Consider the following 24,142-nt stretch of genomic DNA (forward strand, 5'->3'; position numbering starts at 1 on the left):
TAGGTAACCTCTCTGATTGTTTACCTAACAATTGATTCCCAGTCTCTGGGATCTAGAGAGAGGAATGGACTCACAGCTCCTGCTTTCTGGGATTAGTGTCAGTTAGACATCCGAAGCAGGTAGGGGAATCACAGAGAAAGGTGATTTTTAGAGAGAGGTGCGTAAAAGGCTTTACTTTCTGTTTTATTGCCCATCTTAATCCTTCTCTTTAAGACACTCCTAAGAGGAACCTAGAAGACCTTCGCAGTCCCTCACCACCCCGTCACCCTAATTTAAGTTCTCTTCCTTCCCTTCCTCAAACACCCCCTCCAGCTTTTAGAACAGTGGATGGTGACTTTGGGGGAGGGAGGTGAACCAGAAGCCCTTTCGAAAAGATTGTGGAGGGCAAGGATCCTTTCGCTCTCCAAAACTAGGCATATAGGCAAATACAATATTTTGCCTATAATTTCAGAATTTCATGGTCCGCCTGCCCCTCAGCTCTAGATCTTAAAAGGTTGAAGGGGGTTTGCGGATGAGAAAAGAAACAAACAAACAAAACCACGGGAGGTAAATGAGCGACACTTTTAGGACCTGATTCCTTTCTCCAGCTCACATTCCCCCGCCCGTCCCGCTCCCGCCGCTCCCGCCGCTCCCAGAGGAGGCCCTAGTCTCCGGCTCCAACTATTCCAACCATCCCGGGAAGGGTGGGGCGCTAGGCCCTTGGGTCCCCCTCCACCCCCCCAACCCACCGCCCCGTCGGTCTCCCCTTCTGTCCCGGTCCCTCCCTTTCTGGGGTGGAGCCAGCCAATAGGCGACGAGGCTCCGGGGTTTGGCCTGGGAGCCGGGGAGCAGACCAAACCCCGGCCCGGTAGTTCTGGCCGCCGTCCCGGTGCGCACGGACGTGGCTCGAGTTTCCTCCGCTCTCGCTCGCTCGCCCCCCTCCCGCTCTTCCTTCTCTCCGGGTCTCCGGCTCCGGCTCCAGCTCCACTCGGCCGGCCCCGCACGGCTCCGGGTAGCCATGGAGGACGTCACGCTCCACATCGTCGAGCGGCCGCTTCCCGGGTACCCCGACGCCGAGGGCCCGGAGCCCTCCCCCGTGGGGGCGCCGGCCACGGAGGAGCCGTCTGGGGCCGGCTCTGAGGAGCTGATCAAGTCGGACCAGGTGAATGGCGTGCTGGTGCTGAGCCTGCTGGACAAAATCATCGGCGCCGTCGACCAGATCCAGCTGACCCAAGCCCAGCTGGAGGAGCGGCAGGCGGAGATGGAGGGCGCCGTGCAGAGCATCCAGGGCGAGCTGAGCAAGCTGAGCAAGGCACACGCCACCACCAGTAACACGGTGAGCAAGTTGCTGGAGAAGGTGCGCAAGGTCAGCGTCAACGTGAAGACCGTGCGCGGCAGCCTGGAGCGCCAGGCCGGCCAGATCAAGAAGCTGGAGGTCAACGAGGCCGAGCTGCTGCGGCGCCGCAACTTTAAAGTCATGATCTACCAGGTGAGCCCGCGGGGCAGCCCGCGTCCAGAGCTCCAGCGCCCGGCCCACGTCCCCGGCCCGGGGATTGGGGTGGCGAGACCTGCCCGCGGCGCGGCTCTCCCGCCCGCTGGCCCCGGCGCCGGGGGATCCACCCTCTTTCCGGCGGGCAGGGCTGGAGGGTGGGGCGGGGGGAGCGGCGGACTCTCTGGGCGCGCTCGGCACCCCGCGCCTCCCTATCCAGGGCCCTCCCTCCGGTCGCAAACTTAGAGCGGAGCCGAGTTAGGGGGCTGGACTCGGGGACGCTGCCCCTCGAAGATTTTGCTCCCATCTTGGCTCTGCCAAACTTCTGTCTTCCTACTTGGGCAAGTTTCAGGGAATGGCAGGGGTCTCTGGCGGCCGCTGGGGACCGCTGTAAACGGACACTGGCGGCGGGGCCCGGGCCTGGGGCCTCCGGCGCTGCCGGCCCAATATAGCGGGTGATTCAGGGCTCAGGCACGCACGGGCGGGGGCTGCGCCAGGCGAGGGACGCGACCGCCCGCCCCCGTCCCCGACCGCGCGCCCCCGCCTCAGCCTCCACTGCCCACCCCGGCCCCCCACCCCGGCCCCTCGCCGCTCTCTGTCCCTGGCTTCCGGGCGCTTTCAGGCCCTCGAGGACACCCCAGCCCGCGGCGCGCCAGCACCCTCGGCCTTCGGGAAGCGGGCGCGCGGACAGAGGAGGGTGGGCGGGCGGAGTGCGCGAGGGGCTGGCGGGGGGCGGGCGGCCGGCGTGGGGTCCCGCGGTCCCGACGCGGTGAATCAGCCCGCAGGCCGGCGGGGGCGGGGCGGGGCGGGGCGGCGGGAGGGACGAGGCTGGCGCGCCCTAGGCTCCGCCCGGCCGCTTGTCGCTCCGTTTGCACCCCTCCCTGTTCCTCCCGCGGGGATAAAATGTAGTTTTCATATCATAACCTCAAATAAACCTGGGAATCTCAGCGTTGCTGCTCTTCCCCGCCTGTCCCCCGCCCCCAGCGCTATTAGGGGGCAAGTCTGAGCTGAGGGCTTGGTGATCTCTGGCTGCGCGGGAACGTGCCCAGCCTTACCCCTTCCCTGCTTCCCGCAGGCGGGGTCGGTGCTCTCACCCCAAGGAGGCGGGGATTGGGTCGGGGGGCTAGTTTGTGCTCCCTCTTCCCTTCTTCTCCCTATGAAGGGATGGAAAGAAAAAGGAGGCTAGATTTCCCACACCCCCTTCGTGAGAAGACCCCTCTTGGGCAGCCTGGGGTAAGGTGAGGTCCTTGGCCTGGTCTCTCTAGGAGGAATTGAGAGAGATGCATGATTGAGACACAGGTGTTTAGGTAGACAAGCAGAGGGGTAAGCCTGCACCTGTCCGAGGAGGTGGTGATGGGACAAAGGTAGAAATGGCGCTTGTCCCCCTCCCCACCCTTACTCACTGCTGAAGGACTCCTCCCAAGAGGCAGTTACTTGGCCTTTAAGAAGCCCCCCTCCCCCCCCCGCCGTTTGGGTAGAAAATGTTTGCCAGAGCTGTTTCCATTTTAACTGCTTGAAGGAAGCAGGATGGGGCGGGGGGGGGGGGGGGGCTTGTGAGATTTAAAAAAAAAAAAAGATCTGCCTATTGGAGGAGAGGGGGATCGAGGGAACGGGACAGCAACCCAGCTCTGTCTTTTCTGCGAGCCTGGTGTGGTAGAGGGTCGCCAGGAAGAACTTGAATTGGTGATCCTTCTCACTCTAAATGTCCCACACCATTCTTGGCCTTGAGGTAAACCTCCCTGTGCCAAAGTTGGACATTCTGAGAGAAGAAAGGTGGGTAGGGAGGGAGAAAGATTTCTCTGCAGAAGCCAAAGGTATTCTTTTGTTATGCTCTCTCCAGCATTTGGCAAGGATGTCTCTACGTTGTGGATGGTGGGGGGAGAGTTCTAATCACAGGATGGCTTTTACTGCATCTGTACTAAAGCAGGGCCAGTTGGGGGCAGACAGCTGAGGTGCAAAGAGTGGCTCAAGTTGAGCCCTCAACCAACAGGAAAAATAACTGAGGACTAAAATGGACCCAACGTTGGGGGGAGCACAGAGGAAAGGAAAAGATTCCAGCTACTGGGGTGGGGCTCAACTTCCCTGAGCTGTAGAGCAGATGTTCCAGGTGGGGGCAAGGGGTGAGGGCTCAGCTGCTGGAGGAAAGCAGAGGCCGCTCCTCCCGGAGGTCTGCAGGCCTGGGAAGAGAATGAGATAAAAATAGCTCTGTGCCTTGGCAGACCTAATAGGGAAGACTGGGGGTGGCAGCATTTATGGTAAAGTTAAGCTGAGGGGGTAGGGTGCTTAAGTGGCCAGCCAAGGAGAGAGATTTGGAGAAAGAACTCCAGGGATAGTGTGAGTTCTTTGGAAGGGAACCAGGGGAAGGGATACTGTATTCCCCACTGCAGATGTGGGCCGTGATGACCAGGCAATGGGGGTGGGGTGCAGGAGAGCACCAAGGGGTGGGAAGACCCCAGCTGTGGGATCAGCACATCTGGCCTCCCACACCCTATTCCTGGGAGGAAAAGGAGGGAATCCCTTGTGTGGCCCCACCCCAGATTCAGGGGACTACTAGACACAATGATCTCACAGGTTGTTTGCATTTCACCGCACGCACGCGCACACACGCGAAATTCAGCACCTGCCACCCAAGATATCAGTCTTCATCTTGAAGTCACTTCCAAGTTATTACTGTCCTTCTCTGGCATTGCCCTCCTTGTCTCCCAAACAAAAGCTAGCAGTTTACCATCCCATCCTATCAGGTGACACTTAGCAAGGCAACAGCTAGTGATTGAGAGAAGTGAATCTACTAGTCATAGGAGTTAGTGGACTGAGGGCTGCAGGGGGACCAGGCCAGATTGTGGGTATGGAGGCAGTTGCACTAAAACACCAGGCAAATGGGCAGACGGTGATCATTAAAGAGCTAATTCTCACAGGCAATGATTTGGATGTTTTATTAGAGTTCTTTTGGAAATAAATGTTTTCTAGAGCAGTTTTGATGAGACAAAATTGGTGATCTACACGTGGACCAGTGGCTAAGACCCATCAGACCTGCTCCAAGTGCTTGGGGATAGAACCAGGAAGCATTTAAGGGATTAGGTGGCTCATGGGCATTAAAGGGGAGGACACCAGGGCTGGATTGAGGGCCTGCTGGCTTCTCCTCCCCAGATTCCAACCCAGCCTATAACTCCTTCCTGGTCTCAAGGCAAATCAGGGCTACCTTGCTCCAGAAGAACTCCAAACTTTTGTCCAGAAATACTCCCAGCTTGGGACTCTGGTCCCTTTCACCCGTTAAACCTAGTGGCCATGGAGAGTATGCATACCACACCCTTCCTCCAAAAAGCTGAGTTTATGTTGTTTTTCCTGGTCACTAGGTCCACGGAGGGGAGGGTATTTTTAGAGTTGTTCATAAGACTAAAGGAAATCATACTATCCATCTGCTTCTCCCTCCATTTTTTTTTTGTTTGTTTGTTTTTGTTTGCGTGTGTGTGTTGGTTTTGTTTTTTGTGGGCTTTTTTTTTTTTTGAGTAAAATCTGACTATTGTAAAGCTCAAAGTCAAGTCACAAAGTGGGCGAGTGGGCAACTGATAGCAAGAGGGGAGGGAATATTATTTCCAAGCTACCAACCTCAGAGATGAGCAGTGATTTGTGCCACGTTTTGGAATCATATTATAGTATTTCATCATTCTGTCACTATAGACCTTTTGAGCTGGAAGATGCCTTAAAGACAATCAACTTCATCTTTTTTATTTTGTAGTTTAGGAAGCTGGGGCCCAAAGAGGGGAAGTCACTTTCCTATTGTCACTCAAGTGATTGGTAAAAGCTGGAGCCAGAACCCAGGTGTACTTCTTCTGCTACACTCACTGATCCCCACCCCCTCCTTTCATTCCAGGGCTCTGCAGCAAGAATCAGGGTGGAGGCTAGCTCTAACCTAGGGTTAGTTCTGCCTTCTTCATTCTCTGAGGGAGATAGTTGCAGTGTCCTGGCACTGGGGCTGCTGGTTGTGTGTGTGTATGCGTATGCAGTGTTGGCTACCAGTGGGCAACATTGGTGGCCATTAGCTGCTCAGTCTCATGAGGGCTGACCTAGAGGCAATGTGTGGTCACCTGGCCCAGTGACATTGGGGAGGGGTGCAGGGTGTAAAGAGTGGAGCCCCTGGCCAGCTATGGATGTCCCCTGGCATGGACTCTGCATCTGCCTAGGAGAGGGCCATTTGGTTCCCTTTCTCTTCAGCCTCTCTGCCACTCCCACCTCTTCCCTGTACTCTGCAGAGTAGGTCAGGAGCTTCTGCTTTGGTTTTTTGTGACTATGGGCTTTACTGAGCACTGCTATTGCTTGAGTCTGGTAGTGTTCTCAACTGTCCCTCTCTCCTGACTTCTGATTGCCCCAGGCAAGAGTGGCAGCTCCATCTCTCAGGAGGGAGAGTTGAGAGCTGCTGCTGGGTGCACCAGGACACAGGCCTACCTGTCATAAAAATTGCTTGGGTTTGGATCCTGATTTCTCTGGGTATTTTAGTGTCTGATATCCCAAGCTGGGGCGGGGGGGGGGGGGGACAAGGGAGACAGGAGGTGGGACATGACCAAAGGGAAACAGCCAGGATGTCCCTCTCCCATGCATTTCCCTCTCCTTATCCGGGGTGGCACCCAGTGTCTACCCTGCCCTGGGGAATAATAATTGGGATTAGCAGCATCTGACTCTGAAGACAGTGAAGTTGTATGCCTTCTCTTTCACTCATCTGAACCTCCCCAGTTACAGTCCAACAACTGGCCTCTTGGAAAACTCCTTCTTCACCCCCAGCAGCCTCTTTCCCCCACCATTCCAGCCCCCCAATAGCCGTAGTCATCCCACGATTGTGGTTGGGTAAGGGCAGAAAGTAGGAGCCCAAGGATGGGGCTGGAGGAGATTCTAGAGGGAGGAAGGGAGGAGATTCAGTTGAAGTTGTGTTTATTAATTCATGGGCCTGGGTTTGTCCCACCTCTTTTGGCCCCAGGGCTCTCTTGATGAAGCATTTAAAGCGTGGTTTCTGGGGCTGGCCAGTTATTTCAGTTGGTTAGAGTACAGTGTTGATAACACCAAGGTCAAGGGTTCCGATCCCACACTAACCTAAAAAATTTTTTAAAAAGTAAAAATAAAATGTAGTTTCTTTACACCCTAATACATGTGTGCCCCCTCCTGACTCACCAGCCCCAACTCTGCATGCCAACAAGGCCTCTTTCTTTCAGCCCCATCTACACCCGTTACAAACCCCATTTAAACCCCTTTTCCTCATCTTAGCCCAAGAAGAAGCTGAATGCACCCTCTGACTCAGCAACACCCAAGATCGTGCCTTTGACCTTCTGCCTGAGACTGAGCCCATTGACCTGAAGCCTGAGACAGTGCCTGAGCTCCCAACCTTGGAGCAGACGCCTAGGACACTGCCCTATTACCCAGAGCCTCGGCCCCTGCCCACCCCAGAGGAGCCGACAGCTGGTGGGGGTATTTAAGGTGTCCTGGATCCCATGGGGCTGTGGTCATGGGGTGTCACTCTGGTCCACCATCAGCTCACTGGTTGGTGGTGGTCAGTGCCAGCCATTCCAAGCCCCTGCCCCCTGTGGTTGGGTGATGGGCGTTGTGAAAACACTTTCATTATGCAGAATTTAGGTGAATGTGGAGTGTGCAGTGGGGGTGGCAGGTGAAGGGTAGGGGCCTTCCCCTACTTCTTGGTTTCTGTTTTAATAGTAGATGCTCCCAACATCATACTTGAGCTCAACCCAAAGGCTGCCCAGCATGAAGCTGTATGAAACTGCACATGGCCTCTGATTCTTTCTTCCCTTGCCCCTGCCACCTCCTCCTTGGGGACAGGCCAGCTTGGCTCAAAGCCTCTTTGGAGAGGACCCCCATGAGGCCCAGGCCTGGGGTCTGTTCTGGGCCCTCTCCACTCCCTCCCTGTAGCTGAGGAAAACATTTACACTGATTTTTTTCCAGTTTTTTTAGAAAATGTTTTGCAAAGAGATCCTTTATGTTTGCCAGATCCTGCCTTGGGTGGGGCACCCAAAAGCTGCCAACTCAGAGAGGCCAGAAGGGGGAACATTTTAGCTGGATCTGGCTTGGATCCTCTGGCCTCCCTATAGCACAGTGTTTCTCAACTTTTTTTTTTCATGATCATCCTAAGGAATCTTTTGCGATATTTTTTCCCTAATTGTCCACCTCCGTCATGAAATGTTAATACTATAGATACACTGTATATCTGTTTATATACTGTGGCTCTTTGGAGCACACACCATTGTAATATCTAAGTTCTCCCCTTCCCGCCCACCAAAATCAACTTTGACCCTCTTGGGGGCAATATCACCCTGTTGAGAATGCATCCTATAGCAGAAGGGAGGGACCCATCTGCCTTCGGTGTCTCTTACCCCTTGTCTCAGCTACCTAACACAGAGTTTATAAAACTTCAGTTTAGAAGACTTCCCGTCCTCTTCACTTCTCCCGCATTCTGAACTCTCTTCTAACACAGTGTTTAAGCAGACCCTGGGGCTCTAAATTACCTCTCCAATGTCTTCTGTGGTCTTTCCCAGATGGTACTTAGTGACAGAGCTGGTTACCTCTAAGTCAAGAGAGGTTCCTACCCAGAGCCATGTGGCCCTTGTCCTTTCTCCCTAAAATGTGAAGTGCGTGGCCAAGGGCTAGGTGCATAGCAGGTGCTCAGTTAAATTATAATCTTATACAAACCTTCCTAAGCCAGAAGATCTTAAGTTTACACAGCAGGGTTTGGGGGGGGGGGCAGGGGGAGTGGAAGAGGCAGGGAGACTCCCTGGGGCTCCTGTAAGTCCACCCTGGACGGGTGCCTTCCTGGGTTGGGGAGCTGCGTGTGCTCGGTGAGGGGCAGGGGAAGCTCTGCATGCTTTTGTTCAGACCTGGTCATTAAAGGTAACTCTGGAAAACAAGCCTGTTGGGAGTGGTGGTTTTGTTTAATAAAAATAGGAAAACAGAACAAGCAGAGCCCTCCCTCCTAGCCACCCTGAGGCCCCTCCTTTGGCTTAGGAGCTCTCTGCCAGGGAAGTAGGGGTGGGACAAGGTGCCTGGCATGTGTACCCAGGGTGGGGGGAGGTGCCTTTGGATTGTGTTGGTGGTTGTTGTAGCAACAGGCAGACTGGGTGGGCCCAAGACAGCACTCCAAGGCTGTGAGTCATGGGAGAAACCTGGCTTGGAAAGGGGGAGAAAAGAGAAATCCATTAATGGAGGGGAAAAGCTAATAGTGGTATACACTGTCTAGAGCCAGCTTACTGGACATCATCCAGGCATTCAGGTCAAGTTGTTTCTTCCCCCATCCCCTGACCTTCCACCCAGAAGGCAGCTCCTCTGGTGTAAGCCATCACCCTAGGGGAAGCCCTTAATGAATGGGGTTATATCCCCCAGGTAGATTTCTAGTCTGGGGAGGCTCCCCCAAGTCCAGGATTAAACTTCCCCTCACTGGGATTGTTCCCTGATGTTGTAGTTTGAGACCTTTCATCAGGCACTAGGAAGATGGGGTTGGCTACAAGAAGTCTGCAACTCTCTCCCCAGCCCTGTTCTCTTCCAAGCTCAGCTGGCACAGACCTTTGTCTAGGAAGCCAGAAGCCAGGAAAACCAACCAGCTCAGCCTTTAGGGGTTGGGGTGGAGCAGGGGGAGAATCAGGGATGCTGGGGGTGGAGCAGGGAGACAATGCAGATTTGTTTTCCAGCAGCTGGGACTGTTTCCTGACTGTTCCCTGCCAGTCACCCTTAATCCCTCCCTAGCCCATCCACATTGTCTGAACTTAGTAAAAGGAGAGGCTGTCCTCCACCTTTTGGTGGGGCGTGGGTGGGTTTTTCATCTGGGAGGTTATGAAGGAAAGATCAGAGCTGATTTTTTTTGATACTGGTGCTACAGGTAAATTCTGATTGGAGCTGGATGAAGAGGTAGTGGAGGGTTGAGATCGAGTCCTAGAGAATCCTAAAATGACATATAAGTCCCAAGTCTACAGTAGCAGGCAGGGAGAGGGTGATTGCAGAAGGATACCCAAAATCTGGAAATTGGAGGGAATGCTAAGTGAGGTTGGGATCCTCCTATACTCAGAGCAAGAAAAGCACACCTTCAATGCCTTAGTGAATAACAAGAGGCAGAGGGATGGACAGAATGCCCTAGGATGCCCATGATAGCACCAAGCCGCCTATGGCAGGTGGAGACTACAAGTCCCAGCATGCCCCAAGCCCAGGTCAACTCGCCTGCTGGGAGGTGTAGTAGGGCAACAGAGAGCTGGAGGTGGCTTGGTGCCCAGCAGAGCTGGTGCCCAGTTGGAGGAGAGGAGGAGCCAGCATTCCCTCTTTGTCCCTGCTAATGCTATTGATAGGGAGGGAAGGAAGTTGGGAGGGGGTGTTCCTAGTTTTCAACGTAAACCAGGAAACTCTGGGGGGATGTAGATGGGAGGGAAGAGGAAAGAAGTTGGGGGCTGGGGAAGGAATTTCTGTAGCAGGTGGTGCGGAGACACTAAGCGGCCTGTGTATAGGGAGGTGTGTGTGTGTCTATGTCTATGAGAGGGGTCACTTTATGTTGCCTCAGTTTCTCAGGTGATAGGATTTTCTTACAATTCTAGGAAATGATCTTCAGAAAACCCTTTAGAAAAACCGCCTCATTCTTTCATCTAAAGTCCCTAAAGAGAGTCAGGGCCAAAGAGGTCCAATTTATGTTCTGGGCTATGTTCTTCTCCCTTTCCGTGTTATGCCTCCACTACCTGTTGGTGGGACTGGGGCCAGGCGGGAGGGATCCTGAGATCCTGAAATGTTGGTCCATAGGCAGATCTTGGAAAACCTTCCCGGGGTGGAAAACAGTGGTGGAACTAGGTCCTTCAAGGGGAATAGGAATATGGAAGAACTAGCTCTGAGCTCCAGGATCATGGGGAATCTGGGACCACTATCACCCCTTGAGCTCAAGCCTGGGGGGGAAAGCAAGAATAAAAGTAATCCCTCAGTTGCCTTCCAAGGAAGAACCAGAAGAAATGTCCAGATTGGGGAGAAAACATGTCCTTGGCTTCCAGCTAGCTTCCTCCTCTTTCTTCAATCAGTTTCTCAATTGGTTAAAGCACAGCCCTATAACACCAAGGTCACGGGTTCGGATGCCTTTACCCGCCAGCAGCCCAAAAGAGAAAGGAAACAATGGGGCGAGGAATGACCCCTAGTGGAACCAAACGGTATTGCAGGGGGTGGGGGGTGGCTGTGGGCCACAGCGCTCCTTCCCGAAGGCTGGTTCTGAAACGGCTTGAGTTTGGGAAGTGTCGTCCCTTTACTTTACTTTCAAGCTACCCTATTTGGGGGCCGCCTGAGACTGGCTGTGAGCTCATCCCCCTACCCCCACTCGACCTAAACGGTCTCTCCCAAACTTCCTTGCTTTGGGGCCTGGCTCGGGCAGTGTGTGACTTCGGGCACCAGAGGGCGCTCTGCCCATTTCCACAGTAACGCCGTGTCTCCTGCGGCCGCAGTGGTTGAATTCGGTCAGATGGGTGGATATAGGGCGCGAGGACTGGGTTGGAGGGCTGCAGAGATACTTAGCCCAAGTGCAGTTATGAAGCAGGTCAATCTCCGACCCGAAGCTCGGGTCCCTCCTCTCGCTGCCTGTTCAACACACATTTATTCAGCGCCCACGATGTGTCCAGCTCTGTGCCAGGTGCTGGGCTTACAGGGGCGAACACATGGGTCCGATTTCACGGGGACCACGCAGGTCCCCCTCCTTCCCCCGGGATCGCCACCACCCCGACTTGGGGTCGCCCCGCGTGCCCCCGCGTCCCCGCCCGGCCCTCCTCCTCGGCCCCTCTCACCTCCGCTCTTCTCGACCCCTTAGGATGAAGTGAAGCTGCCGGCCAAACTGAGCATCGGCAAGTCGCTGAAAGAGTCGGAGACGCTGCCCGAGAAGGAGGGCGACGAGCTGGGCGAGGCCGAGCGGCCCGAGGAGGACGCGGCGCTGGAGCTGTCGTCGGACGAGGCGGTGGAGGTGGAGGAGGTCGTCGAGGAGTCGCGCGCCGAGCGCATCGAGCGCATCAAGCGCAGCGGCCTGCGGCGCGTGGACGACCTCAAGAAGGCCTTCTCCAAGGAGAAGATGGAGAAGACCAAGGTGCGCACGCGCGAGAACCTGGAGAAGACCCGCCTCAAGACCAAGGAGAACCTGGAGAAGACGCGCCACACGCTGGAGAAGCGCATGAACAAGCTGGGCACGCGCCTGGTGCCCGCCGAGCGGCGCGAGAAGCTCAAGACGTCGCGCGACAAGCTGCGCAAGTCCTTCACGCCCGACCACGTGGTGTACGCGCGCTCCCAGACGGCGGTGTACAAGGTGCCGCCCTTCACCTTCCACGTCAAGAAGATCCGCGAGGGCGAGGTGGAGGTGCTCAAGGCCACCGAGATGGTGGAGGTGGGCGCCGACGACGAGGGCGGCGCGGGGCAGGGCGAGGCCGCCGACCTGCTGCGCGGGAGCAGCCCCGACGTGCACACGCTGCTGGAGATCACCGAGGAGTCGGACGCCGTGCTGGTGGACAAGAGCGACAGCGACTGAGCAGGACGCGGGGCTCGGCCTCTCCCCGCCCCGCCCCCCCCCCCCCCCCCCCCCCCGCTCCTTTCCCTCGCCCAACTTTCTCTTCCGCATTCTCGCTCAGCCCCGAACTGGCTGAGATTTTTCTAAATCAAAAACACCTCCCCTCGAGCAGCACCCCTCCAAGTCTTACAGCTGTTACGACGGGAGGGGGAGGCAGCCGCCGCCACCGACAGCCCCAATTTGGACAGAGTCTGGGTGGAAATGGGAAGGGGAGTGACCCATGTCCTGGTTGTCCAAGTCAGGGGTCCTAGAGGAAATTGCTGTGATCCCAAGGTTGGGCCCCCCTTAGGAGGCTGCTTTCCCCTCAACGTCCCCCCTGCCACACACTCACACCTGGCTGTCATTCCTGCTCACTGAGCTCCTCTCATCCTGACCCCTGTAGGTTTCAAAGCCAAAATTACCCAAAGAGGAAAGAGTGAATCCTGGAGGGGACCCTTGCCCACGTGGGAGGCTCCTCTCCTAGAAGGACATGAAAGCAGCTTTGGGGGGAACCTGAGGCAGTGGGGGAGAAAGGGCAGAGTGAGCTCTGACCCTGGATGAGGGTCCAGTACAGGCTATGTCTGCAAAGGGTCCCAACAAGGAAGGCTGGAGCCAAGTGGACGCCTGGGGAAGGAGGGGGTGTGGAACGACGGAGGTGTGGGGGGAAGGGCACACTTACATGTTTATACACCTGCACACAGGAGCACATGGCTATGGCTTTAGGAAGGAAAATAGGAAATAAAGGAAAGTGCAAATGAGTGAAGAGAGGGGTGAAGTCCCCTTGTTAGCAGCATGAGAAACACGGGACAAGAATCTCACCATACTTGGGTTCTCAGAGGACTGAAGGACCATTTTCAGGGTCAGGAAGTACAGGTTGAGAAAGCGTCTGGGTGGTGCCCCCAGTGCTCCTCAGCCCATTTCTCAAAGCCCAGAATATTAGGGTCCCAGAAGGGTGCAAGAGCAGGCTGTGGAGAGCTGGGAGTTAGGCAGGAGGCAGACTGGAGAGCACGATGCTAATGGCCAGGCCACCAAGCTGAGAGCTGGAGAGGAGGTAAGGAGAGCACAGGATAGAGCACCCAGCCCTGGCTCACTCCCGGCAGCTTCTACCCGGGGTCCTTCCCTAGAGCTAGTATCACAAAGCTGCAGAACTTGACAATACCTCGCTGGTTTCCTTGCCCTTGGGGGTGCCTTTCCTGAATTTGGGGGGGGTGAGGGGAGCGCTGCTTCCATTCCGGAGGCCTTATGTCTGTAGTCCACTGACCAAGTTGTCCTCAGGACACTTCAGTCCCCCATTCCTAACCATTGAAAGTGGCTTGTCAAGTAAGGTCACCCCCTCCCCCCAAGTCACAGCCTGAAGGGAGAGCTGGAGGGCTTCCTCCTTTTCCTTTCTCCCCCCTCCCCCACCTCCTCCTTACCTTCCCTGCTCTGCTTTTTAGAATTGCAGCTAATTGTTTTAAGGGGGGTGGGGGGATCCTGGGGACACAAACCTTTTATACAATACAAAGCCTTGCTTTTTTTTTTTTTTTTTTCTTCCTTTTCCTTTTCTCCTTTCTCTTTCCTGAGTGGTTGGAGACATGTCAGCTGAAGGAGGATGGGGCTTGTGGGACAAGGTCCCTTGGTGCTTTTGGGCGGAAGGGGCCTGAGTTGTTTTCTGAAAAAGACGCAGTTTTCTGCTGGCTCGCGGGAGCCTCTCACGTTGCTGTGTCCTGGTGACCAATAAACCTGCTTTTCTAAAAGGATCTGTGTTGGATTGTATTCTCTGAAGGCCACCATTATATAGGATGAGTTACAGAGGGCAGGAGGGAGAAGACTAGATATAAACACTTGCCCTAGGGCTGGCTGGTTAGTTCAGTTAGTTAGACCACAGCCTATAACCCCAAGGTCATGGGTTTGGTTCCCTGTACCTCGCAGCTGCCAAAAAACCCCCCAAAACAAGAAAACTTGCCCTACTTGCCTGGGGCAGGAGGGGGCCGGGGCAAAAGGAGCGAGGGAGACAACAATAATAGCCAATTTATTGAGCCCTTATTTTCTGCCAGGAACTGTTCTAAGCACTTTGGCATGCAATTGCTTATTTAATCTAATAACAACCCCAGGAGGTAGATTCTGTCATCATTCCCCTTTCAGAGATGAGGAAACAGTGACTTGACTAAGGTCAGGGAGCTGGTAAGCAATGGAGCTGGGATTCAAGGGCAGGCGGCCATAGGCTCCACTGTCTGTTTAATGGTTACATTCTGTAACCCTGTACCATCTGGATCCACTTCCCTGCCGTCAGTACATTAGCCCTCCAGAGATGTAGTTACTCTACTCAGCCTGAGCTTCCCCCAAATACACCCTTAAGAATTCCCCCTTAAGCCTTGGGGGCTGGCCTGTGGCTCACTGGGTGAGTGTGGTGCTGACAACACCAAGGCCATGGGTTCGGATCCTATATAGGGATGGCCGGTTAGCTCACTGGGTGAGCGTGGTGCTGACAGCACCAGGTCAAGGGTTAAGATCCCCTTACCAGTCATCTTTAAAAAGAAATAAATAAATAGCTGTAGGCTTATACCCTAACAGCTGATCAACCCAGTGAAGAGTGTTTCTTTCCAGATTCTTTCATCCAGAATCTCAGATATAATGCTCATTGTCCCTGATAGGTCATGTATCCAAATCACTGTGCCTTGGACCACGTATCATGTGATCACTTCTAGAACCCACCTGAAACATGGAATTATTAGTTTTTGTTTTGTTTTGGTGCCTGGCTGGTATGGGGATCTGAACCTTTGACCCTTGGTGTTATAACACTGTGCTCTAACCAACCGAGCTAACCAGCCAGTCCTGGAATTATTAGTTTTATTAGTCAGGGTTCTCCAGAGAGACAGAACCAATTAGATAGGTAGGTAGATAGACAGATAGATGAGAGGGGATTTTTGAGGGGAATTGGCTCACATGACTATGAAAGCTGCAAGTCCCAGGACAGCCATTGCAGGCTGGAGACCCTGGAATGCCAGTAGTGTGGCTCGGTCCAAGTCTGAAGGCCTCAGAACAAGGGAAGCTGATGGTGTAACTCTTCATCCAAGGCCAAATGCCTGAGAACCTGGGGAGCCACTGGTGTAAGTCCTGAAGTCCAAAGGCCAGAAAGCCTGAAGTTCTGATGTTGGAGGCAGGAGAAGAAGAATGTATCCCAACTCCCGGAGAGAGACAAATTCACCTTTTTCTGTTTTTGTTCTATCCAGGCCCCTAGCTGATTGGATGGTACTCACCCACACTGAGGGCAGCTCTTCTACACTAGTCCGCTCAGACTCACGTGTAATCTCTTCTGGAAACAACCTCACTCCAAGTATTCCTTAATTCAATCAAGTTGACACCTACAAGTAATCATCACAAGAATGAAGGAGGGCTATTTTCCCAAAGGAAAATTTGGTTGCTGTTATCAATAGAAAAGGGAGAGGAAGATGGGCAGACAAAACAACAGATGTTCTTTCCACATTGTGATTCGGTGCTAGTACCCAGAGCCTAAAAAGACAACAGGATCTAGTCCTTGATTTTCAAGAGTTTGCAATTATGGGGAGAGAAAAATGTTTAAAAGAGATCAAAGAGGGCTGGCCAGTTAGCTCAGTTGGTTAGAGCACAGTCAAGGATTCAGATCCCCATAGTGGCCAACTGAAAAAAAAAAAAAAAAAGCTCAAAGAGATGACTGTAAGAAGGTAAAGCAGAGTGCAATGGCAATTCGCTGGGGAGAGATTAACCCCACTTGGGGAATATGGGAAAACTTAAAGGAGGAAGTGGGCTTTTAAGGTGAAATTCTTTTTTTTTTTTTTTTTTTTTTTTTTTGTATTTTTTCGTGACCGGCGCTCGCACCGGCCATTCCTATATAGGATCCGAACCCGCGGCGGGAGTGTCGCCGCGCTCCCAGCGCCGCGCTCTCCCTAGTGCGCCACGGGCTCGGCCCTCTTTTTTTTTTTTTTTTTTTTTTAAAGATGACCAGTAAGGGGATCTTAACCCTTGACTTGGTGTTGTCAGCACCACGCTCTCCCAAGTGAGCTAACCGGGCCATCCCTATATAGGAATCTGAACTCTTGGCCTTGGTGTTTTCAGCACCACACTCTTAAGATGAAATTCTAAACATGGGTTCAATAGGTGTTGCTGGAAGGCAGAGATAGCACTTTACTTGGTTTTTGTGTCACCAGAGACTGAGAGTGTCTCTAAAATGTATTGGTTAATGTTATTTGGTTGGAAGTATATGGAAAGGACATTGGTCAGCTTAAAGGGAAAAAGGAAGTCATTTTGGAAGGCTGCCAAGATATCCCATGGACTCCAAGGAACTACTGAGCACAGGCTAGGAAGAGTAGGAATCAGGGGATCTCCAGGGACTTCAGCAGAGGGAGTTGGTGGATGGCTCTCTCTGAAGTGCTGACATTAATGGAACTCAGCTCTAAGGGCTCCCAGGCTCTGTGCCTCTCAGTTTCAAATTCCAAATTCCTAGCAGAGAGAATCTGATTAAGCCAGTTAACACTAGCATCCACCCTAGTTTTGATAATCTATGGCCAGGAGGACAGGATTATATAATACAGATGTGGCTGAAGGGACCCATTTCAGTGTATGATGGGGTGGCGGGACAATTCCCAGGAAAGGAGGACTTGTTGTGAGTCAGGTAGAACATCAAGAAATATCTATTAAAATAGCAGGTACTTGAGAGAAAGTGAGGGCCGGCCCGTGGCTCACTCAGGAGAGTGTGGTGCTGATAACACCAAGGCAAGGGTTGATGACCTTACTGGTCATCTTTTAAAAAAAATAAAAAGAAAGAAAGTGAGCCAAGATGCCAGGTACTGTTCAAGCTTTATTAAAGAAAGAAATCTGCCGGGCTGTGCTCAGAGTGGCAGGCAGCCCAGGGCTGCCCTGAAAATGGTGGACAGCACCAGGTGTGGGGGTGGTAGAGCTTATATAGTGCTCCAAGGGCTGGCTGATACCATCAAGGACGGTCATTATGCTAATATGGATCAGGGTGGAGAACTGCGTCCTTGCGGAAGCAAAAGGGGTTTCTGTTTAAGTCAGGAGGCTTCTCCTAAAGGGAAGGGGGGAGAGGAGCTGAGGAGGCGGGCAGTGCTACTTTGTACTTGGGCTTGTCTAAAGTGGTGCTGGTGATGTTGCAGATCTATTATTCCTGCATTTTAAGTATAGAAAAAAGGGGGAAAGGGCAGAGGTCTCATTCTTCTGAAGCTACTTCCTGCTGGAGATAGGCAAAGATATGGAAAGAATAAAAGACTTATGTTGGTGGGTAAAACAATTAGGTGGCGAGGTTTTGGTTTTGTGTGGCGAGGCTGTATTCCTCCGGAAAAAGGTCGCTGATTCTGAGGGGCTGATATCCTCTTTGCAGGAACAATTTGGCGACCTTTTGGTTGGTGAAAGCCTGTATATGTTCCTGCAAGAAATTAAAGAAACACCAAAAGAGACAGGGGCCAAAAAGTAGGATGAGGCACACACAGGTAGGGGTCCTAGTAGGCATAAGCCAGGGTATCCAAGGGTTCAGTGAAATGGTTTAAGTTGTTTTGGATCACCCTGGACTCATTTAGGAAATAACAGCATTCCTCCCCCAAGAAGAGGCAGGTGCCTTCCCTCTCGGCTGTAAGGAAGTAAAGGGCCCAACGGTTAGGTAAAGCGATTGTTGTGAGTGAGGTGACCTGTCACTGGAGAGAGGAGATGCTGTCTATGCTTAGTTCTTCTGAGAGTTTTTGATAGAATTGAGAGGCAGTAGCAGGGTCCGCTATGCCATTTCCAGTTGCGGGAAGGATCCCTGCCCCAATTAAAAAGGTACAGTTAGTGCCCTATGGGAGTGGGGGCACTTCCTGAGGGGGGGGCCGAAGTTAGTCCCAGTCCCGTCTCCATCTCTCCATCTGTCTGGAGGGTGATGTCAGGGATGAGCCAAAAGAATAGGCAAGAAATCACATATGATAACATTTTACAAAGGAAATATTTTCCAGTTTTAGGGCATGGATGAGGAGGGGGTAAGTGAGCGGTAGTGTTTGGTGTTAGTGAGGCAGAGTGTGGGCAGGCCCCGCACAACACTGACAGTCCCCGCATAACGCTGACAGTCCCCGCATAACGCTGACAGTCCCCACTGAGGTGAGATTAGAAGAAAGTGCAGAGACGTTTGTGGAAATGTTACAGGTTGCATCTATAGGGAGGGGAGTGACCACAAAAAGTTTCTCGTGAAGTGGGAGACAGATGAGTCGCTCGGGGACCAGTCTGATTCACTGAGGACTGCATCGTCCCTGCGGACCTGGAACCTCCATGTCCTCCATTGAGATAGTAGGAAAAACACGGGAAGGATGCAAAGGGTTAGGGAGCCAAAAGAATTTACAGGGCACATTGCCACAATGGAATTGCTAAGAAGCATCCTACTGACAGGAGGTAACAGAGGCCAGGAGAAATCTTCCTATAATGTTACACTCTTTTGCAGCAGCTGCTGTCAATCCTGTAGCAAGTACTAGAACAGACAGTATAATAGCAGCTCCTGTGTGAAGGACGTGGAGCGGGCCTGCAAGAGTGAGAGGATAATCGCCGGGGGAAAGATCATCCTCTTCTGGGATTGGGGGAAGAGTGAAGGTCCTGGAGGCTTTTAGTTTTGTGGGTCCTAAAATGGACGAAGTGTGAGGAGATGTTGGCTTGGGGGTTGAGTAGAGGGACTCCTCTGGCTTGGTGTAAACAGATTCTTTGGGTAAAGTCTCAGGTGCCAGTTTTACCAAGGATAAGTGATACCAAGGGGCCTTTCTTAGTACTTTTACTGCGATGGGGGTGGCGAGAAGTACTGTATAAGGCCCTTCCCAGCATGGTGAGAGGGGCTTTGGGATTCGGGTTTTAATATATACTTGCTGTCCTGGGCTCAGTTTAAAGTCTGAGGAGGTGGTGGGGAAAGGATGAGGTAATAGAAGGTTGGCCTGTTCCCAAAGAAGATCCCTAATGAGCGAAAGAGTAGGGAGATACTGGCCTAAAAGTGATGAGCTGGAAGGGAGAGGTGTGAGAGTGAATGGTCTGCCATATGTAAGTTTGAAGTAGCTGAGGCCCGTGGGCTTGCAGGGGGCAGCCCGTAGGCGAGTGAGTGACTGGTGGGGAGGCCAAAACATGGGATGGATTTCTGAGGTGAGAGCATGCGTTACTGCTGTAGCATCTTCTAAAGTGCAGGGAAAAGCCTCAATCCAACCTGAAAAGGTATCTACTAAGGTTTGAAGATAGCGTGTCCTTTTGTGGGGAGAGTAATATAAGGGCTGAAGAAGGCGTAGTAGGAGTTCATAGCTTATATGAACTGAATTGCGGAAATCTAAAAGGATTTGCTCAGCTTGTGTAGTAGGGAGGACATAGCAACTGGAGAGAGTATACCAGTTGTCCTTTCTCTGTGCTCACAACCATTGGAGGTGTTGTATTTCTTGGAGTGTGTATTGGGATAAGGGTGTAGGGGCCATGAGAAGGACCTGAGCAGGAGAGGAAGAGTGGGGGCCTGGTGACTGAGCAGCCTGTTTTGCGGTTAGATCTGCCAGTTTGTTTCCCTGGGCTATGGGGTCATTGGGAGTTTGGTGTCCTCTGCAGTGCATAACCCCAACCTCCTTTGGGAGTTGTGCAGCCTCAATAGCTTGTATTAGATTTACTATGGCATAACCCACCTGGGAGGAAGGTGTGGAGGTGGCACTCCCATCTATGAACCACGGAATGGGAGGTGGGGAGATGTGTGGAAAGGGATTGAAAAAGAGGTCTAAAGCCTCCATGCAGTTATGTTTTTAGGGTCATGAGTGTTTTGGGAAGAGAGTGGCTGGATTTTAAGGGAGGGCAAAGTTTAAAGGAGAACTGAGAATTTTCAATGAAAGTAAGGTGAATAAGTTGTAGGTGGGAAAGGGAGAGAATTGACTTGGCCTTATGGCTGAGAAGGTCTTGACTGTCTGTTGTTTAAAAGTTAATTTAGAGCTTTCTTATGCTAAAAGGGTGGCTACCGCCAAGGCCCATAAACAGGGGCCCATTCTTGAGATGTGGTGTCTAGTTGTTTAGAGAGGTATGTCACCAGGGAGAAAATATCTCCTGCCTTTTGTCCCAAAACCCCGACTGCCAATCCTCGGGTTTTGGGGATGTATAGGATAAAAGGATGAGATAGGTTTGGGAGGGATAGAGCTGGGGCTGCAAGGAGAGTGGCTTTTTATTGCTGGAAGGGAGAATGAATGAGCTTTGTGGGATCTAAGGGAATGGCAGGAACCCCTTTGGCTGCTCCATAAAGTGGTTTTGCTACCACACCAAAGTTAGGAATCCATAAGTGAAGATACCCTGCAAGCCCCAAGAAAGAAAGGATTTCACCCTTTGTGGTAGGAGTAGGAGTTCAGAAATTAGACTCTTGAACTGAAGGAGAAGAAATTCGGGCCTTGCTGGGGGACACTCGATATACCCCGGAGGCCAGGAAATTAAGGAGGCAACAGTGTGGACCTGTGAATGCTCATAGGAGGGGCTACAAAGAGGAGGTCATCCACATATTGTATTAAAGTGCTAGAGGTTGGGGGGGAAGTTCAGATAAGTCTTAACTTAAGGCCTGGCAGGAAAAGTGGGGGCTATCCCAAAACCCCTGAGGTAGTACTGCCCAAGTAGGTTTTTGCAAATGGTGCGTGTCAGGATTAGTCCTGTACTAAATGGTATGAGCCATTAGGCTTTATAACCAGAAGGATGGGTGTATTGAAAGGCAAGTGGGTAGGCCATGAGAGATGAGAAGAAAGGAGTTTGTGTATGACGGGTTTTAACCCTTTTAGGTGTTTGTTAATGATGGGGTACTCTGGGACATTAGGGAACAAATAGGGGTTCTGCAATTTAACAAGGATAGGGGAATGTTGCATAGCAATGGAGGGAGAAGAAGCATCCCATACTAGGGATTAACCTTGTCTGAGAGGGAAGGGAAGGTGGAAGCCCCAGGGGCCAGGTCTGGGTGCGGCCTGTAACAGGAGTATTGTACCTGGAGTTAAAGCATTTAGGGTAAGAGTAGCTTTGAATTTGGAAAGAATGTCCCATCCCAGTAAGGGGGCTGGGCATTGAGGCATTATTAAGAATTTGTGTGTGAATTGGGTGTGATGTAGGGTACAGGAAAGGGCTTGAGTGATCCATGGGTGGTATTCTGATCCCATGACCCCTACTATTGTGATAGAGGACAGCGTTGTTGGTCCTGCATACTTAGGAAGGGTAAAGTAAATGGCACCTATATCAATGAAAAAAGGGATCGTAACTTACCTTACAAGGTGAGTTACCATGGGCTCACTGTGGGCTCGCGTGTGGTGATCTCCGTGGGGGCCTTGGGCCCTGGGCATCATTAGTCCTCCTCTTGGGCAAAGCCAAGAAGCTCTGGTAGGGATGGCTGTGGAGCCAAAGGCTGTAGGTTGGGGACTGGCCCACCCACTCTCCAGCAAGTGGCACAGTCAATTTCCCAGTGACCTGGCCATTTGTAGTGAGGATGGGTTATGACAGGCCTGTGCCGAGTGGCCTGGTTGACCACATTTGAAGAAGTTCCCTGGTGGCTTGCCCCTAGAGGCAGCCAGCTTAGGAGTATGTGAGCCACTGATGGCATTAGCCAGGAGCTGGTATTTGGCCTGATCTTTTTTATAGTTTTTTGAATATCAGGGGCTGATTGGGTAATGAAATGAGAGTGTAAGAGGGCCATGCCTGCAGGGGAGTTTGGATCTATACGTGTGTATTCATGTAAAACCTCAGAGAGGAGGATTAGGAACTCGCTGGGATTTTTAGTGGATCTCTGTATGATTTCTCTAAGCTTGTCATAATTGACTGACTTGTGAGTAGCCTTTTGGAGGTCATAAATCAAGTGTGTGATCATGTTATGCTGGAGATCCTGATCCCCATGGTCAGCCTGGTAGTCTCAGTTTGGGTCCGTGCAAGGAACAGCAGTGGCTCCCACAGGCTGCCTACTATTTTGAACATGTACCTGAGCCGCCATCCAGACCTGCTCCCTGTACATGGACTTGGACAATTCCTTCCATCCCAGCCACTTCATGGAAGGGTTATAAAAAGCCAGAGCTGAGGCGGGGTTGTTACCTGACAAAGTGGGAGAAGAGGAGGAGTTGGACTGAGGACGAGTGTCTGGAGGCCAAGTGTGGGGAAGAGAGAGGAATGTGGAGGGCTGATGGATCAGAAGATTGATCCGAGTCTGGAAGGAAAGGTCAAGCATGAGCTAGGAGAATTTGACACATAGGACAGTTTTGACAGAAAGAAGAATTCTTTCAGAGATAGGAGAAGGCTTGAACAAGGCATCTCTATAGCTTTTGCCATTTTGGTGAGTGTCTAAATCGAGTGCCATCTTGTGGCCACTGGGATCCATTGCAACAAGGCGTCTGAGTTTTAATGTCTCCCTGGAGGCCAAGAAATTGGCCAGGGGACAACCCCAGGGCATAGAGTGTGGAGGTTTGGATCATGAGGATCCAGTGTAGAGGGTGAGAAAGGGCAGTCAGTCCCAGTAGAAGAAGAGTGCCAGCGAAGGGCGTTCCCTTTGGTGCCCACCTTCTTTTCAAGAGAAAAGCCACTGACTGGCTAGAGGAGCGTCCTCCAATATCTGGGGGGGCACGAGAAGCGTTCCCTTGGCCAGGCGCCTGGGCTTCGTAGAGACCAAAGTCATCAAGAGTAGTTGGGGGAACCGTAGACGTAGGCAGGACAGACCCATGGACTCACCCTGGATTGAGGCCAGTGTTGGATGCGTTGGTCTGAAATAGCAAAAGGAGAGAGTCCCAGAGGCATCTGGTTTTGGCAGGTCCAAGAAGGGTGGCCAAGGGCCCATCACCCCAAGAGATAGGGGATCGTCCACAACATCAGCCACAACCCTTCCCGTGTTTTGACACCATAATGAAAGAAAGTGAGCTGAGATGCCGGGTACCATTCAAGCTTTATTAAAGAAAGAAATCTGCTGGGCTGTGCTCAGAGTGGCAGACAGCCCAGGGCTGCCCTGAAAGGGGGACAGCACCAGGTGTGGGGGTGGTAGAGCTCATATTGGTATGTTGGCACCAAGGGCTGGCTGATACTATCAAGGAGGGTCATTATGCTAATGTGGACCAGGGTGGAGAACTGCTCCTTGCGGAAACAAAAGGGGTTTCTGTTTAAGTCAGGAGGCTTCTCCTAAAGGGAAGGGGGGAGGAGAGGAGGTGGGCAGCGCCATTTTGTACTTGGGCTTGTCTAAAGTGGCGCTGGTTATGTTGCAGATCTATTAGTACTCAATACATGTTAATTAAATGAAAATAATGACATGGGGCAGGGGAGCTTCTCCAGGCAAAGTGAACAGTATACAGAATGGTTTAGGGGCAGGAAGGCTGAAGGCGTGATCGAGAAACTGTTCATAGGGCCATGGAGTGTTAGAACTAAAAAAGATCTTGTTTTATGGATGAGGAAACAGAAGGTATCATTTTACAGAAGTTGCTTTGGACCCAGGAAAGTAATTTATCTACACCTAATGAGACTCATCGTAAAATTTATCAGAAGATTAGAAGAAAGGCAGTTGTTGAAGTGCTAGGAGAGACGAGTTTGCCAAGGGAGGGAGTTAGAGAGGGAAGAGGGGAGAGTTTAGAATTGAAGGCAGGAGTGCCCTCCTTTTAGGGATGGTGGACGGAGGGAAAGACTGCAAAGTAGACTGTGGGGTGGTCAGAGAGATGGACATTCTGCTGGGCGCAGGGCACTTTCTTAAACATTATCTCAGGTAATTCTGATGCATATAGGATGTTCCTGCTCAGAAAAGCCCCTACCCCTCCCTCCAGGGCTGTCTCTGCTGGGTGACCAGGACCCCTGCCCCTGTCAACAGCTGCTTTGTCAAAGGAGAATAGAAATCTGGTATTGTCTGGGCCAATGAAATCTTCTCTGTCAGGAATTTAGCATTTCAAGCTGACAGACATAGGAACTAAACATTTTCAGTACCAGCATCTGGTCAGTCATGGCAAGGGAGGGACAGAACTTTAGTGGGATGTTCCATAAACTCCCTCTGCTGAGCTTCCTGGAATTGCTGTTCCCAAGGCATAGTTGTTTAACTCTTCATTGGAATTTGGGAGAGATCTCAATTTCCTTCCAGTAAGTCCCTCCTTTGCAGGTTATCTCATTGTTGCTAATCTTCACATCTACCTCTACGAGGTAGGTGCTTTCATATTACCTATTTC

General features: G+C 52.1%; 1 protein-coding gene across 1 annotated transcript; it reads left to right on the top strand.

Annotated features, from left to right (window-relative positions):
- The first annotated feature begins 824 nt into the window (after positions 1 to 824).
- Positions 825 to 13,741, top strand: CAVIN1 (caveolae associated protein 1). Its single transcript, XM_063110722.1, has 2 exons — positions 825 to 1,468; positions 11,280 to 13,741. Exons 1-2 carry the CDS (start codon positions 998 to 1,000, stop codon positions 11,982 to 11,984), a joined length of 1,176 nt encoding a protein of 391 aa, XP_062966792.1. The 5' UTR covers positions 825 to 997; the 3' UTR covers positions 11,985 to 13,741.
- Positions 13,742 to 24,142: the final 10,401 nt, after the last annotated feature.

Source organism: Cynocephalus volans, chromosome 10 (assembly GCF_027409185.1).
Source record: "Cynocephalus volans isolate mCynVol1 chromosome 10, mCynVol1.pri, whole genome shotgun sequence".
Classification (NCBI taxonomy): Eukaryota; Metazoa; Chordata; class Mammalia; order Dermoptera; family Cynocephalidae; genus Cynocephalus; species Cynocephalus volans.